Source organism: Cibotium barometz, chromosome 20, assembly GCF_041138505.1.
Source record: "Cibotium barometz isolate CiBa-2024 chromosome 20, ASM4113850v1, whole genome shotgun sequence".
Lineage (NCBI taxonomy): Eukaryota > Viridiplantae > Streptophyta > Polypodiopsida > Cyatheales > Cibotiaceae > Cibotium > Cibotium barometz.
In genome coordinates this window covers 14,128,136-14,146,838 of record NC_141065.1, presented here as the reverse complement: position 1 = coordinate 14,146,838, position 18,703 = coordinate 14,128,136, and the positions used below count along the sequence as shown (strand labels likewise).

General features: G+C 43.6%; 1 protein-coding gene across 2 annotated transcripts in view; it reads right to left on the bottom strand.

The window, feature by feature from the left end:
* TAF11 (TBP-associated factor 11) overlaps nucleotides 1-17,439 on the bottom strand; it is a 56,494-nt gene extending 39,055 nt beyond the window's left edge. The window contains exons 1-2 of one of the 2 annotated variants that reach the window (XM_086814469.1): nucleotides 16,985-17,439; nucleotides 16,746-16,833 (exon numbers count right to left, since the gene is read on the bottom strand). In XM_086814469.1, coding sequence (XP_086670595.1) covers nucleotides 16,746-16,833; nucleotides 16,985-17,412 — 516 coding nt within the window. In that variant the 5' untranslated portion in view covers nucleotides 17,413-17,439. The remainder of the gene's footprint in view (nucleotides 1-16,745; nucleotides 16,834-16,984) is intronic. The other variant, XM_086814468.1, reaches the window with a different exon arrangement.
* Nucleotides 17,440-18,703: the final 1,264 nt, after the last annotated feature.

Here is an 18,703-nt window from a genome sequence, read left to right as displayed (position 1 = left end):
AGGAAGAAGCTAGACAAAAGCAAGAGAACTCAAAGTACACAGAGACTAGGTCGACAGCAAAACAGAAGCAGCCAGTTCGAGAATGATTGCAAGGACAGAGGCTCTAACGAATGCTACAGACTAGAGGACTATGGGATGGTGGAAGTGTCACCAATTGGCTGACCATTTGGTCCGTCTCCATATTTGTATCTTGTTCACTAGAGGACTATGGGATGGTGGAAGTGTCACCAATTGGCCGACCATTTGGTCCATCTCCATATTTGTATCTTGTTCACTTGCCGGTGTCTCATGTGAAGGGGCCAGTATTTTGCATAACATGGACGGGAGCCAGACTGGTGCCACCCGTGTGTTAGCAGGATGGTGTCGTATGGACGGGAGCCAGACTGGTGCCACCCGTGTATGACTTGGACTGTGTTCTATCCATGGGATTGTCACGCCATGGAAGAGCCAATATTTGTGCCTTGTCTTGCCTATGGGACTGTCACTCCATAGGGAGGCTCGTGCCTGGATCTGTGTCTTACCTATGGGATTGTCACTCCATAGAAAGACCGGGATTTATACTTTCTGTCATGCCATCATTGTGCCCAACAGGAATGTCTAGTACTTGTTCCATGAACGGGAGATATGTCCATGATACTGTTTGCACATGCATTCATGTTTTGCATGCCTGGAACTGTTTTCGCGTGACTTGTATTCTTGTGTTTGCTTGTTTGACGTGCCACTTACTGAGCAGGGACGCCTTCCAGTGAGTCGTGAAGTTTGCTCTATCTTCTGACGAGTTTTGTTGCGTGTGAACAGGTGGTAAGTGTATTCCATTTGTTTATTTTAGTGGGCGGCCTCCCCAATACCTCATGGTGCCCTTTTCTAGGGTGGGCACCCACACTTGGACCATGGTGGGGAGAGAAGCCCTCCCTTAACCGTGTGTGGTGGTGGGTGCATGGTCACCTAACCCACTTCCCCCCTTGGAAGCCTTCAAACTGGCCGCCCCCATCCAAAGGGTGAGTCAGCCAGCTGTACGTGTCCCGGCCACCTGCTCGTGTCCATTGATCATCATTTCATTTCAGTTTTTCAGTTGTTATTGCATATTGTGATATTTAAGTTGTGCTATTACGCGTGTGGGTGTCCAACGGAATCTACCCCCACTTACGGGATCGGTTTCAGGAAGCCTACTCTAATACCAAACGTTGGACCTATATTAGGGTTAGCAACACCAATACACCACACACACACACACAGAGTCAAGCAGTCGTGAGGGAGAGATGGCGAACAGCTCATTTAGATTTGCTTGGAGTGAGTGTATCCAAAAACGAGTGCAAATATAAGAACACACCATAAGTGAAATAAGAGGGTGTTCTTGTGCACGAGGTAAAAAACCTCCTACTGAGAGAAAGAGTGCACAAACTGGTCCTAGAGTGTTTCACACACCACTACTGTAACTGTTTGGCCCTCCTAGCTCTATTTCACACGATGAAACCCATGCCCGGACACCAGATAGGTGGAAGAAGACATGGGGACAGAATCCATAAGGTTTGATTAAGAAAAAGCACTATTCTTTGTCAAAAAGCAAGAAAAAAGTAAAAAGTCAAACAAGGTTGACCGCAAGCCAAGGACACTATTGGAAAGAGGAGACTAAGTCAGACCAAAAGCCTAAAAGGCGCTTTCTCAAAAAGCAACTCTAAGAAGCAAGGCCTTAAGGCTAGAAAAGCAAAGCACCAAAAGTTAAGTAATATTTTACTAATAAAAGTAAAAGAGCAAAAGCAAAGGCAAAAAATGAAAAGCAAAGCAAAAGCATGATGGCTTTTTGCAAAAAGCAAGGCCCTCCCTAAAAATAAAAGAAGCTAGAGCCCTCTTGTTTTGGGCATCAAGCTTGTGGAGAGCAAGGAGACCCTCATCTTCATCCACCTCCCGCCACCGCCGCCGCCACCTAGCTCAGCCACTCCAAAGCCGCCGCCGCTGGCCGTCGATTTGGAAGGTTGAACTTGGGAATGAAGCTTGGACATGAACATGGAACTTGGGTATATAGCTTGGGCATGAAGCATGGAACTTGGGCATAAAGCTTGGACATGACGCATAGAACTTACACATGGAACTTGGGTATGAGCTTGGACATCAAGCATGGAACTTACACATGGAACTTGGATATATAGCTTGGGCATGAAACATGGAACTTAGACGTTGGACTTGGACTTGGACTTGGACTTGGACTTGGACTTGGATCTGGACTTGGACTTGGACTTGGACTTGGACTTGGATGGACTTGGATCTAGACTTGGACTTGGATCTGGACTTAGACTTGGACTTATATTTGGACTTGGACTTGGACTTCTTGGACTTAGACTTGGATTTGGATTTGGATTCATTGGATTTGGATTTGGATATTAGATTTGGTACTAGCCCGATAAGAGATACTTGTGGATCATCCCCGTGGTGTGCTCGGCATCAGAGATTGTATTGATCCTGGCCAACATACCCGTGGATTGTTCCTAAATAAATTCATGAAAGCGGGCGGGGCCTGTTCTCCACTCAATGTGGTGTACTGTGCAAGATCCCTATTCCCTTCTATCTCTTCCCTCTCTATATCTTTATCTCTTGGACACATGGTTGAGTCTGTCACTGCACGCCCCACTGGGCTTACAGTGGTATCAGAGGAGGATTTCTCTTAAAGAAACTTTCCTGGGGTGACAGAGCCATGTCAAGAGAAGAGGGGAACCAAGGGTCTAATGAAGGGAATAACTCACGCCGACCACGACTTCAGGATAAGAACCAAGGTCGTTAATCATGAAACCGCAGCCATGTCATTAGAAGAGTACCATGACTTTCAACAGTTCAGACAATTTCTCAAAGACAAAGAATTCCTTGCTTGGAGAACCGAGGGAACGGGACCAAAGAAGGGCTCAAATGTTTGAAGATTTCATCAACGATCGAGCCACCGAAGCTGAATGAGTTGAAGCTGCTAAAGCTTATCTTAGAAGGATCTAGAGCTACTTGGTCTATTTCTCATGGAGGAGACAAAGGGGCTACTCATAGGTTTGCTATCTCAGATGCGGCTTCTTCGGCATAGGTAAGGGAAAGAAGGGACATCTGCAAATTGTCCCGACAAGCCAAAGTAAGAACCCAAAGAGATTAGAAGATCATCAGATTGACATCATGCCAAGAAACTCAACAAGAGAAGATTATGAACCAAATGACCAAGCTATTGGAAAAGGGTTTGATTAGACCTAGCTCATTATCTTTTTTGCTTCCCAGTCTTGCTGGTTCAAAAAAAGGATGGTTCTTGGCGTATGGGTATTGATTACAAGGCTCTTAAGAGGATCACTGTGAAGAACATGTTTCCTATTTCTAGGATTGATGATATCATAGATAGATTGGATGGAGCCACTATCTTTAGCAAGATCGGCTTGAAGAGTGATTACCATCAAGTCAAGATTGTTCCAAAGGACATTTACAATACCGCATTCAAGACTACCTTTGGACTCTATGAGTATTTGGTGATGCCCTTTTGGTCTTACCAATGCCCCAGCTACTTTCAACCAAATGATGGAAAGAATATTTCGAGCACATAGAAAGTTTGGATCTACTTTCTTTGATGACATTATTGTGCATTCAAAGAATGAAGAAGAGCAACAAAAGCACTTGGACATGGTATTTCAAGAATTACAGAAGCACAAGTTGAATGTGAACGGCAAGAAGAGTGAGTTATTTTTGGCAGAAATTCACTACTTGGGCCACAATGTGTCCAAGGAAGGGGATAGGATGGATCCAGACAAGGTCAAGGCTATTATGAAATGGCCAGAGTTGACTAGTGTGCATACAGTTCGAAGTTTCCTTGGCTTATGCTCTTATTACAGGAAGTTCATCAAGTGATTTGCCATGGTAGCAAGTCCACTATATGATTTGACAAAGAAAGCCATGGGATTTCGGTGGCCCAAGCTGAAAAAGAATCCTTTGAAGCACTAAAGTTTTATGCTAGCAAAGGACCAGTATTGATTATTCCAGATTTATCAAAACCATTTATGGTAGAGTGTGATGCCTTAGGAGATTGCATTGGAGCAATCTTGAACCAAGAAGGCCATGCCGTGGCCTATGAGAGTTGAAGACTTCAAGGGTCTGAAAAGACCGCACCCACTTACGAGAAAGAATTGATGGCTATCATTCATGCTTTAAAGATTTGGAAGCACTATCTTATGGGTGTTGTGTTTGTTATCAAGACGGATCATCAAAGTCTTAGGTATTTTATGTCTCAACCTAAGATATCAAAAAAGCATATAAGATGGGCTAGTTATTTGGCCCAATTTCATTTTTAGATTATGCATACCTATGGTAAAGACTGAAGGAGATAGCACAAGCGGAAGCATAAACAGTAAACATATGAGAGAGTGCAAAGTAAAATGAGAGAGTTGAACAAGATCACCTTTTATAACAGCAGTAAAGCTTTACAATGGAAATGGCCAAGAACCGGATGTTGAACTATGTGCAAGGGAATTGGATGAAGGAGTGAATAATGGGGAACTCCTTATACAGTGCATGAGTAAGCTAGCCAACTACCTCTAGGGCTGGCCGACTGCTCACAGGACAAATAAATAGGAGAAATACAATAAAATGCCAAATAAATGGTAAAAGCCCCAGAACATTGAGATGCACAATTCTAACATGAAGGACTAGCAGGCGGAAGCATAAACAGTAAACATATGAGAGCAAAGTAGAATGAGGGAGTTGGACAAGATCACCTTTTATAACAGCAATAAAGCTTTACAATGGCAATGGCCAGCAACTGGATGTTGAACTATGTGCAAGGGAATTGGATGAAGGAATGAATAATGGGGAACTCCTTATGTAGTGCATGAGTGAGCTGGCCGACTACCTCTAGGGCTAGCCGACTGCTCACAGGACAAATAAATAGGAGAAATACAATAAAATGCCAGATAAATAGTAAAAGCCCCAGAACACTGAGATGCACAATTCTAACAAAGACAACAAAGTAGCAGATGCTCTATCTCGAAGACCCTTGAGCCATGAGGTTTCTATGGGTTACCATATGGATTTCACTTTGATGAAGGATCCTTATGGTACCAAAGAGGATTTCAAAGATGTTTTGGAACAGATTGCAGAATCGAGATTTGGTGACTTTTTATGTCATCAAGTAGGGTTTTCTTATGATGCAAACACAACTTATGTGTGACACAAGGAATTGATACCAAGGTAATGGAAGAGTGCCATGCTCCTTCTTACATGGGGCATAGAGATGTTAAAATATAGTATCTCATGTGGATTCAGTCGTATCTAAGTGAGTCGGCCATTTCCATTTAGAGGGTATATATACCCATGCCCAACCATTGTAAAATCCAACCTATTCATTGCTAATACATATCAAAGCTGTTCGCCAACCTCTCTCTCTCTCTCTGCGTCAACTTCTCTCTACGTGTGTGTGTATTCCGCTGCACCAACTTTGACATGGTATCAGAGCTTCTGGCTCAATGATCCTCAAGCGCAGGTAGGAGCAGTTGAGAACAAGAGTTGCGTTTTTTTTTGGCTTGCGTGCTGTATTGGCGGCGATCGTGAAAGGTGGTGTAGTGCTGCTGTACTTCGGCTTCGCTATCAGGCGAGGGGCTGTGTTGTACTTCGGCGTTGCTGCAGACAAGGTGAGGAGGGACTGGGGCGGCGCCTTGCGTTTTTTGTTCCAGTAGCGCTTGGTGGCGCAAGGTTGCACACCACAAGCGGCTGCAGCGAGCAAGAGCTTCAGTGCTGCGTTTTCTCCTGGTTGGCTGTGGGCTTGCGTTTTCCTGCCCTGTTGCTGGTCGGCCAATTTTTTAGAGCACTTTGGAGGCTGTTTTTGCTTTGGACAGCATCATAGCAGGCTAGGAGGGCACCGGTGACGCAAGGGTGGAGCCTCGGGAGTGGAATCCAGAACGCGGCCAAGACTTGCAGGTCAAAGTGCTCGAGGACTCGGGACGAGATTTCAACTGTGTTGACTGTTACAAGAGGAGGAACGAGAAGTGCGTCGGCTACGGAGAGGAGGTTTGGTTCGACTAAGAAGATCTTGGACGGAGTTTATGAGATGGGTCTCCCGTGTTCAAGCAAGGACGACAAACTGAATGGCGACAACTATGCGCATTGGAATTTGATCATGAGGCTATGGTTTAGCAGAAAAGGCTTATGGGACATTGTTGATGGCTCGGAGGAACGTCCCCGAAGGGATAGCAATCGGTTCACACGTCTTCAGGAGGAGGAGTTTCTCAAATCTCTTGTGGATTGGGAAGCTCACAATGCGAAGGCGATGTCGGCGATTGCAGAATCTCTCACCAAGGAAATTTCCCCTGCCATTCAGACTTTAAAGACTGCCAAGGAAATGTGGTCAAAGCTTGCAGGAATGTTTGATCGAGACTCAACAATGCGAGCAGTAACCCTTCTCGGCCAGTTGTTTTCCATCAAGTTTGAAACCGGGACCTCTATGCAGTCACTTCTAATGAAGGCAAAGGTTATCCATGATCAGTTATCGGCTATGAATAGTGCATTAACTAGTACCCAGTTAGCTGCCTTGGTTCTTACGAAGTTGCCTGAGGAGTATGAGATGGTCTCGAGGGCATTACGCTTACAGGTCACGAAGGAAAAGCTGGAATTTGATGATCTCAGCTCTTTTCTCATTGAGGAGGAAGCAGTGCTCATCTCCCAAGGCAAGATTCGAGTTCCGAAGGATGTAGAATCGGCACATGCTGCATCGGATTCCAATAAGAAGTCTAGGAGCCGTTGTTATAAGTGCGGAAAGCGAGGGCATTTGGCTCGGGATTGCAAATCCAAAGCTAAAGCTCAAGGCTCGACGAATGACAAAGGCAAAGGCAAAGCTGACGAGGATGACAGTGACAGTGATTCTAAGAGGGATGCTACGGCGTCTGCCGGTGTGGCGAGGACTTCACTGGCACATGCTCCAGCATTCTAGCTTGGTGGATGGATGCTATCACGTGCTTCAGCCAGAGAGAGGCATGTGAGTGGCAGAGAGGGGCAGTCTCTGCTCCCGTTTTTTGGTGATTTGGACCCGTGTGTCGGAGTTCAAGGCACATGCAGGCATGGAACAGCTTGACAAATCTATGGACGTGATGAGTTCGTAGTTCATTGGTAGTAGACTATGGATGGGATGAGTTCCTAGTTCATTGTCAGAGAATTTTGGGCGTCATGTGACGACAGTTCAAGGTTCAGAGGATTTTTTGAACGTGATGTGTTCGCAGTTCAACGAATGGGGGATTATGAATGTGGAGTTGTCTGCAATTCATTATTCTATGTGACAGCTGAAGCTCAAGATGGCATTCCTTGAGGAGACAGGTTGTTTGGTGCATTTTCCGAGGTGTATTCAGTATCCGGCCAGTACTGAGGTGTCCATGGTTGCATCTACATCGACTTGGTTTCTTTTCTATGTCCACTATGAGCTACAGAGAGGGTGTTAAAATATAGTATCTCATGTGGATTCAGTCGTATCTAAGTGAGTCGGCCATTTCCATTTAGAGGGTATATATACCCATGCCCAACCATTGTAAAATCCAACCTATTCATTGCTAATACATATCAAAGCTGTTCGCCAACCTCTCTCTCTCTCTCTGCGTCAACTTCTCTCTACGTGTGTGTGTATTCCGCTGCACCAACTTTGACAAGAGACACCTTGACTACAGTTAAAGCTTTGGAGAACTATTTCTATTGGCCTACTATGAGGAAGGACATTGAACTTTATGATTCGAGAATATTTGGTTTGTCAGAAGGTCAAGTTTGATCGACAAACACCAGCAGGATTATTGCACCCATTGAATGTTCTATGGGAGAAGATTGCTATGGATTTTATCTTTGGATTGCCAAAGTTAGGGAATAATGGTATATGGAGCTTTCTCAGGATACCAAGAAGATCAACCATGTTTTTATTTAATTGGTTGGACCTTTTAGATCATTGGGGGACACATAATGCCTTCCATGACCGTTTATTGAAACCATGTATAGGTTACCCTCAGAGGAGCCTGTTTTGGAGGATCCACCAAGGGTGGAAGAGCCAAAAGAGATTGTGTTTCATTCTATGAGAAAAAGAGGAAAGACAATGGTCAGAAAGTTCCTCTTGGAATTCAAGAATTATTCGTTATTGAATGCGAAATGGATACCAAAGAAGTACTTCTAGGACTATCCAGATATACTTTGAGCTTATGAAGAAATGGTTGGTCCAGATATATTTGACATATAGAATTTGAAGTATAGATATGGACGTCTTGCAGTCAAGACAAATTCAAGAGGGAGGGATTGTACCTCTAGCTCTCTTTATTGTGTGTGTGTGTGTGTGTGTGTGTGTGTGTGTGTAGGATTAGAAATGACCATTATTCTGCTTATAATGGTTACTTAGACATGCTCTAGTGGGTTATATATATATAGGATTAAAAATGACCATTATTCTGCTTATAATGGTTACTTAGACATGCTCTAGTGGGTGGCAATGATGCCGGGTAGCCCAAGGAGCAAGATTTGTATATGGGAGGCAACGATGCCAGATGACCCATTGGACGGCAACGATGCCAGATATTTTGGACTTCGCAATCGGACGATCATTGCGACCAGATGGCCAAGATTACTATATTGGATTTCGCAGTCGGGTGATCATTGCAACCAGATGGCCCAAATGACTATATTGGATTTCATAATCAGGCAGTCAATGTGACCAGACGGCCAAGATGACCCAGATGACTATTGATGAACTCTCGAGTGGTCCTAGTGACCAAATGGCCTTGAGGATAGTCTAAGCGGTCCTAGTGGCCACATGGCTCAGCACGGTTTCGATGAAACCTGACAGGACAATCCATGAACAGCAGGATCATTACTTGTGCATTGCATACTGATGTATGTTTGAGTTTCTTTGATTTTGTGTACTGTTTTTGATGTATGGACATTGCTCGGATTTATGGCATGTGATAGTCCACTGGGCTCCAAACTACCTGGCCATACCCAGTAGACGCGAATGATGCATACTTGTTTGTTGACTAGCTTGTGTCTAGTTTTTACAGGAGATAAGTATGCATTTATTATATCTAACACATATGACAAGCCATAAAGATGTACCATCAAGAACAAGGACAGCGGTCAAAGAAAAGACATTGAGATGTTGCTAGATGAGCAGATGACACCACGGATATGGGGAAAGACCAGATGCACAAGCTCACCAAATGGGACTAGTACCTTGAAACATATGGATGTACTTGATGTACCTTGAAACATATGGATATACTTGATGTACCTTGAAACATATGGATGTAATAGGAACATATGGATGTGCTTGGAACACTTGCAGTCCGCAGTTGAGGACAACTACGATATAAGAGAGAGGGAATGTAACTGTTTGGCCCTCCTAGCTCTATTTCACATGATGAAACCCATGCCCGAACACCAGACAGGTGAAAGAAGACATGGGACAGGATCCCTAAGGTTTCATTAAGAAAAAGCACCATTCCTTGTCAAAAAGCAAGAAAAAGCAAAAAGTCAAACAAGGTTGACCGCGAGCCAAGGGCACCTTTGGAAAGAGGAGACTGAGCCGGACCAAAAAGCTAAAAGGCGCTTTCTCAAAAAGCATTTCTAAGGCCAGAAGGCAAGGCCTTAAAGTTAGAAAAGCAAAGCATCAAAAGTTGAGTAATATTTTACTAATAAAAGTAAAAGAGCAAAAGCAAAGGGAAAAAGAGAAAAGCAAAGCATAAAAGGGCAAAGCAAAAGCATGATGGCTTTTTGGCAAAAAGCAAGGCCCTCCCCAAGTATAAAAGAAGCTAGAGCCCTCTTGTTTTGGGCATCGAGCTTGTGGAAAGCAAGGAGACCCTCATCTTCATCCACCCGCCACCACCGCCGCCGCTCAGCTCAACCTGGCCGCCGCCAAGCTCAGCCACCTCAAAGCCGCCGCCACCTAGCTCAACCACTCCAGAGCCACCGTCGCTGCCCATCTCTACCCAGCTCCGCCCAGCCGCCGCCCAGCTTTGGAAGCTTGAACTTGGGCATGAAGCTTGGACATGAACATGGAACTTGGGTATATAGCTTGGGCATAAAGCTTGGACATGAAGCATGGAACTTGGATATATAGCTTGGACATGAAGCTTGGGCATGAAACATGAACACGTGGAACTTAGACGTTGGACTTGGATTTGGACTTGGACTTGGACTTGGACTTGGATTTGGACGATCTAGACTTGGACTTGGACTTGGACTTGGATCTGGACTTGGACTTGCACTTGGACTTGGATCCGGACTCAGACTTGGATCTGGACATGGACTTGGATTTGGATTCATTGGATTTGGATTTGGATATTAGATTTGGTACTAGCCCGGTGAGAGGTACTTGTGGGTCATCCCTGTGGTGTACTCGACATCAGAGATCTCGTGCCTTGACATCGACATCGACCTGGATATCCTACATTGGCAAATTTGTTTGTTTTGTATTCATTGATTGTATTGATCCTGGCCAGCATGCCCATGGATTGTTCTTGAATAAATTCTTGAAAGGGGGTCAGGCCTGTTCCCCACTCAATGTGGAGTACCGTGCAAGATCCCTATTCCCTTCTATCACTGATTCTCTCCCCTCTCTCTCTATATATCTTTATCTCTTGGACACATGGTTGAGTCTGTCACTACGTGCCCTGCTGGGCTTACAACTACCCATGACATAGATGTCTATAGAAGCCTCCTCCTTGGACTACTCCTTTGTGTTTCCCAAACAATCTTTTGCAATGTAGTCCGTGAAGTCACACTAATAACAATGACTAGCCACTGCTTTGCTTGAAACTCCCTTTGGTAATCGATGATTGTAAAATCCTTCAAAATTGTCCAAGGGCATTCATCCCGAGTGTTCACAAAATGGCACTTGAGGTAATCTTCCCACCAAAAAAGAGTGGCACCCCGCAAAGCCGCGCAAACAAGATGAAGTTGGAAGGCATCGAATCCTCCTACTACAGCCAAAGTGGCAGACATCCCTCATGTCCAAGAGGTAACCACATGGCCATCTAGCTTCCCACTAAACTTGGAGGTTTAAGCATCTTCAAAAGTTGATTATGCTCTTCGCAAGCCAAGTGAGAGGACAATGGGATCCTTGTACTACACCCGAACCAAGGATAAGGAAGGGGGCTCCCGCAAAGGACCAGTGCTACTCAACCAAATGGCAGCTCTCGTGACAGCTCACCTCATGGTCAAAGCCTTCTCATGGATGAAAAGGCGCCCCAATTGCTACTTGGAGATAGATGGCTGCTCCACCTCTTGCTCAATGTCATCATCCACCTGCTGCAAATGTCATGAACAGCCATGGAAATAGAATCTAGAGCTCCAAGAGGTCGCCCTTGTTGAGTCATCATGAATTCCTACCAAAACATGTCCATGTGGGTTTCCATGAGCTCCATCCGCTCATCTAGTAGGTAATCAAAAGCAACCATCAACATTTTTGTGTCCCTAATGAACACAGCTTAGAATTGTGGATCAATGAAGATTCAAGATACCCAAAACTAACTTTCCCAAACCCTAATGTTCTCTTGATCAAGCAAAGATACCCAAAACATATGATCCCAAACCCTAAAAAGGCAAGCACCAAACAAGGGATGCTGGAAAAGCAGATTTTTGTACGTATCTTAGCCTCTAAAACCAAACTAGCAATGGTTTCCAACTGTAGAACATCCATGTATCCCACCGGTTAAGCTTGGCCGTGAGCACGTCGTTTATGGTATACCCTGCTTGCATTCTGGAACCACTTCTACTCGATTCTAGCTGAAGCATGGCTAGGCTCTAATACCAACTTTTGAACTACTGATGTGCAGCAAAAGACAATCAAACACAAGCACACACTAATAATCCTAACTCGAATGTTACAAGTCCTTGTGTATGACTCAAAAAGTTACTAGCCGTTATTCATTTCCTATAAACATGGAAACATTATCTTTTGGGGGCTCTATTTATGGTTAAAACACATCATCAGAGTTTACGGCATTTTCTTGCACAAACTAAACTCTCAGAAAGGCATCCAAGGTGGGTAAATTTCTTGTCCATGTTTCATTTTTAGATTTTGCATACTCTAGGCAAGAAGAATTTGGTAGCGAAAGCTTTGTCACGGAGGTCTTAAGCGCACGCAGTGACTACCGCCTATCATCAGGACTTATCAGGGATACGGGATATGTATTCTTTGGACATAGATTTTCAGCTTATTTGGGGTGATTTGAATGGTGATACTGTTGTCCCATCTTATTCAATAAGAGATGGTTTTCTTGATGATGCAAAACCACATTTGTGTGGTCCAAGAATTGCACCAAAAGGTTATGAAAGAGTATCATGCTTCTCCATATGCAGGTCATCGTGGTATTCTGGCTACTTCACAGGCTTTGGAAAGATATTTCTTTTAGCCAGCTTTACACAGGGATATTGAAACTTATGTTCGTAAGTGCCTAGTGTGTCAGAAAGTCAAGTTTGATAGGCACAAGATACCCCGTTTGCTTCAACACTTATCCATTCCACAAGAACCATGGGAAAGCATTGCCATGGATTTCATTATGCATTTGCCGAGATCGGTACATAGTAATGATGCTCTAATACCAATGTCATCGATGGGAGACACCAAGAACTACAATACTTCAAATACCAAACACAGAGCATCAAATCACAACAAGAAGATCCATAAACAATATAAAAACACCGCACTGAGCCGAAACGGCGGCTCTCCCCTAGAAACAACTTTATTGAGAGAGAAGCTTTTACAACACCGGATTTTCCACAAAGCATCAGCAAATCTCTTGCCCAGATATCTATTTGGTGCCAAGATAGAAACACGGCACCAAAAGCCATCCAAAAACTGTCTCAAAACAGTCCCATGAATCAGTTCACAAACAATCCATAAATCAGCCAGACATAGCCAAAAACAACCCCGAACTCCACGCCAAAACAGCCCCAAAACTGAGCCTCAAATCAGCCCCAGTAGAGCTCTCAAAACTGTCCCAAATTTATCCAAAACAGACCCAGAAGAGAGTCGACCAGTCTTGTCAGGCTCGGGGAGAAAGCGACCAGCCATGTGGCTACTCGGGAAGAAATCGACCAGCCATGTAGGAGCTATGGAGGAAGTCGACCAGCCCTGTAGGAGCTATGGAGGAAGTCGACCTGCTGAAAACAGCCCTCTACCTTGCTTTAATAGAGTCGAGTAGCTATATTTACAGCACTTTTCTCTTTTTGCCCGAAATAGGAAAACTTGCCAAAAATATCAACTTTATGCTTTTCTTGGCTTGATGCCCAAGTTTTCAGCCCCAAAATAGCAACTTTTGTGCTTTTCCCAAGCTTGTAGCCCAAGTTTGCTCTAGGCCACTCTTTCTGTCCACATATACATGCCCAAAATAATAATATGTCCAGGCCTTCATTAATGATGTGTGAACACACCGACTTATAAATATTATAAGTCACTTTATTGATAAAAATCCCACGGTGCTCATGCTTCATAGCCATCTTTCACGAGGCCAAACTTTGCTAGTTAATGCTCCAGCTTTCTTCCGTGGAAAATCCCCGTTCACATCTTGGTTCCGCTCAGTGTGTGAAACACTGGTCAAGACGCGTAAAGAGACCAAATGGTGACAGACAAAATTGATCGCTATAGCAAACAGGTATACTTTATTCCTATGAGGAAAACATTCAAGCCAGAATACATAGCAAAGTTGTTCTTGGCTCAGATTTTCAAACATCATGACATGCCCAAATCTATTGTGGGGAATAGAGATCCTCGGACCACTAGTTTATTGTTTGATAATATCAAAGCTGAATTTTTCATCAGCTTATCATTCTCAAACAGATGGTCAGAGTGAGATTGCAAATTCAACCGTACTTGATTTGCTCAAGTGTTATGTATCTGGGCAGAAGACAGATTGGGAAGAGTATTTGCCCTTGGTATAAAATAATATTGTGCATTCTTCAACTAAAAAGGCTTCGTTTGAGATAGTTTATGGTAAGGTGGTGCTACCGACCACCTATCTTACGAACAAAAGATGAAATCTTTGCAGCAGATGAGTATGTCCAAGATTTGGATACTGCTTTTGCACCGATTCGGACGGCCATAGAAAGATCTCAAGCTAAGCATAAAAAGGCATATACCGTCATAAGGCCAAATGAATCTGAACTTAAAAATAATTTTAAAAGAAAGAAGAGAATCACCAAAAACAAACAAGATTTTAAAAAAATAAATTAAAAAAAGCTTAATAGAGACACCCGAGAAAAAATAATAATATAGTAATAATAACTTGCAAAAATAGACAAATACATAACACGCCCACATACAGACAAACAAATTCTTTATTGAATCACAACAAAGAATTTCTAACAAACAAGCTAAATAAATTTTTAATAACTAATTAGCAAAAACAAACTTTAAATGACTGATTCACTAAAACAAAACAAGTAAAGACAAGAATATAAAAAGTGCGAACTTTAGCTCAAAGATTGTCCAATCATGAAGTATAAGATCATCAACTTCATCATGCATAGCATGGACTAGGTGCTACGACATCCCTACTCACGTCATCAACGCCCCAGAGCAGATGCAGGTTTACATATAAAAAAATTTGTCCCATCCAAGAGGACACAATTTTTATACAGAGACCAACGAGCTGAGTTTCTATCACTTCTCCAGAGGTGAACTGTAGACTTAGCCATGATGAAGGCTAGCAATTACAACTAGACCAACAAAAATAAATCACTTCCCTATTAAAGCAATGATTAAGTAAGACTAGAAGCAATGATAAATAACAACTAAGAGCTAAAATAATCTAAACAAAAAATGGGCTTTTAAGTCCCATTTTTGTGAACTTATTACTTACAATCTTAAACATTCCAAAAGCAAAAATCTCAAAGATATATCTACTTCGATTCAAAAAGCAACGAACTTTACTTAAGACCTTTTTAAAGCAATAATCCTTTTGCACAAGCAAATTGATGAGTTGGCAAACTTGCACAAAGCAACGAACTTTGCTTAAAACCTTTATAAAGCAATAATCCTTTTGCACAAGCATAAAAAGACACCTGACAAACACAAGCAAGAGGTTATTTTCAAGGAAGGTAATTGGATGTTACTTAAGTTCAAGAAAGCACGTCTCTGGAAGCGGCCAGGTAAAGAAAGCCGGTATCCTAAGCTTTTGAACATGTATTATGGACCATTCCAGATCTTGCAGAAGATAAATAAAGTCACTTATAGATTGGTATTGCCCGATCACTGAAAAATACATAATACATTTCATGTCAGCTTGCGGAGGCCTTATGTGGGACCTCCTATGGAACCAATTTTGGAAGATCCACCTGAGGTGGATGAGCTTGAGGAGGTATTGCGACCTGAGCATATAGTTTTTCATAAGGAGCGTAAGCATGCAGGTCGCAATAGGTATCTTGTAAAATTTAAAAACTATTAGGCTATGGATGCAAAATGGATGGACAAGGATTATTTTCGAGATTATCCGAAACTTCTGAAGGCCTATCTGGAAGCTTTTCAGTTGCAACTTGTGGTCAACTGCTTAGAAGCCAACGAGTGTCACAAAATTCATCATTGCTTCTGTTTTCTACTGTTCATGTGTGGCATATGGAGCTTGACATGACATACATGTATGGCTTGTGGAGCCTGACACGGTGTGTTTGTATGGCATATGGAGCCTGACATGATAGTACATGTATGGCTCATGGAGCCTAACATGATAATACATGTATGGCTTGTAGAGCCTGACACGGTGTACATGTAAAGCTCATGGAGCCTGACATTATTTGATTTCTGGAGACTAGCTATCCTAGTGATCTTCTGTATTTATGTTCTCAAAAGATTTCAAAGGAATCATGAAGCCCTGAACACTTTATCTGATACAACTACGCAGATGGGTGTTTCTTCCAATCTAGCTGTACTCGTGTGTGCATGACTTTGATTTTATATTTGGATGACATGTCTTGTTTGCCTGGACACTGCCTGAGATTACTGCCTGTGTTGTCCATGGGGACGGGGCCCGGGACTCTTGGGCACCCTGTGGTGGACATATATGTGCACACCTATTTGGGACTGACATGTGGTCTACATGTGTTTTGCAGGTGATAAGCATCCCTAAAAACCCAATTTATAGCTTTATGATTTCACATACTAATAATTATGGGTGCAGGTCTACACTTTATCTGATACAACTATGTAGATGGGTGTTTCTTACAGTCTAGCTATACTCATATGCATGACTTTGTTTTTATATTTGGATGACTTGTCTTGTTTGCCTGGACAATGCTTGAGATTACTGCCTTTGTTGTCCATGGGGCCGGGGCCCCGGGCCCTTGGGCACCCTGTGGACATATATGTGCACACCTATTTGGGACTAACAGGTGGTCTACATGTGTTTTGCAGGTGATAAGCGTCCCTAAAAACCCAATTTACAGCTTTATGATTTCACATACTAATAATTATGGGTGCAGGTCTACACTCACTTATAAGTGACCGACACCTCACTACACGGGGTGCTATCTAAAGATCCATGCACCAAACCCTCAAGGACTTCAAAATAACAGCCGGTTTTCCACATGGAAAAGAATGAGGGTCCTTGTTTCCAAAACCAAAAGGTTGATGCAATGCAATACTGATTATCATGTATGCGTTATTTTGATAGAGCAAGCAATATAATTAGTGTATAAGAAATTGTTCCTTCACACATATTTACAAAGAAAGAATGCAACACATTATGTATCCACACATGAACCACCATAAGGAAGGCCTCACACACCCGTCTCATATTTGCTTTTTGGAAGCCTGATCTTCGATAGCACTCATAACGACTCATTTGCTCGGTGGTAAACTGAGCCAAAATTGCCCTGCCCGCCCATGAGAAATGGGTTATGAGTCCAAAGTACTGAGAATTGATGGTCAATAGCCAATTCCAAGCTGCCAACCCCTTTTGATGATGGGCATGTTGTTGACAGTTGGGAGGGCTATCTATGAGATAAAAAGGCGAAGAGTACTTACTGCATTCTCTCTGGGTCGACTGTTTGGGACTTTCCGAGCTCGATTTCGAGATTCTCTTCCTCGTCATCTTCTTCTTCCTTGGCTTTCCCAGCTCGTCCTCCTGCAATGGGTGCAGCTTTGTCGTCTTCATCGTCACTGCCGATCCCCTTCTTCCTGGAAGACCCCTGTTTGGCCTTGGCCACCTTGGGTGTGTTAGCAGAGAGCTCAAGCCCTTGCCCTTGCTGCTGCTGATCTCCCTCCTCCTCTATGTCCTCATCCTCCTCCTCTAAGTCCTCCTCTCCCTCCTCCTGCTCCTGCTCACGCTGCTGCCGCCGCTCTCTGCCTTCGCCCTCCTCTCCCACCTCCTCCTCTCCCTCCCCCTCCTCTTCTTCTTCTTCTTCCTCTTCCTCACCCTCCATCTCTGCTGCTCCACGCTTGGTGCCCATCATCTCACATCCAAGACTCCAACCACTCTACATCCAGGCGACGTGTCTTTTACTCTGAAATCATTGAAAGAAAAGTTAAAATTACAATTTTTGGACATTCAGGTTCGTTCACATGTGAATCATATGGACGTAGCAAATGCATGTTTTTTTTTTTCCTCGGCCATCCTCTCTTTTCTTGGAGGTGCACGGTGATGTTCATTTTCATGGCCTTGTTGTCGTGTCCTAGAGCTCTTTGTCGCTCTTCTCAAAGGTGCATGGTTATGTTCGTTTTCAGGCCCCTATTGTCGTGTGCCTTGGTCGGTGCTCGTTGTCGCTCTTCTCGAAGGTGCATGCTGATGTTCGTTTTCATTGTCATGATGTGGCCGGTGTTCTCGCGGTTGTCTGTGGCGATACTTTTGCTTGGTTTTGCGTAGTGCTCCTTGTTTTGGCACTCTGCAATGCTAGTCATTTGTTGCTCTTCTCATAGATGCCTCGCGATGTTTGTTCGCATGGTGTTGTTATGTAGCGCTCGTGGTTTTTACACTATGCGGTGTTGGTCGTCGTCCCTCTTCTCGAAGGTGCCCTGTGATGTGCGTTCACATGGCGCTTTTGTCGATTGCTCGTGCCTTTCTACTTTCAGTACCTTTTGGCACGATCGTGCATTTGCCGTTGTCCATGCACCTGTGGTATGGTCTATTGTTTTTGTCCTTTTTTATGTGGTCTTTCAAGCTCATCCGAGGCAGAAGTCTTCTAGAAGGCTCAACATGTTGCTTTGTATGGGACTCTGTCATCTCGTGCTTTTACTTCTCTATTCTATCATGAACAAAATAGCATGAGTATATTCACATTTTGTTTAGTGTGTATTTGATATTCCGGGAATGAGTAAAGCTTTTCTTAAGGTCAAAGTAAGCAAGAATTAAAAACATAAGGGAAAACCTTCATTCCCAAAAGTAGACAATTTCATAACGAAAGAGGAAGGGATGGTGGAGTGCAGGCTAAAATCTGGGCCAATAAGAAATCCTTCCAGGGCTCACCAGCGACGAGAAGGAGTCCTCTGACAATCAACTTGCCCAATAGGGAAAACAGCTCTGAATAGTAGGATCAATGAGGCCAAGCCCCCCTTTGCTATGTGGCTAAATGATCACTCTCACCATGCCACCATGGCCCTGGCTGGCCTCCCATCACTTTCGGCCCATAAGACGTTCCGGATCAATCGTCGTTGTACCTGGCCCATGCATGCTCGAGAAAAGGCCTAGCATGAAGTGATGTACCACATGGTGGCTAGAAGTACCTGGTTCTCTACCACCACTCAGAC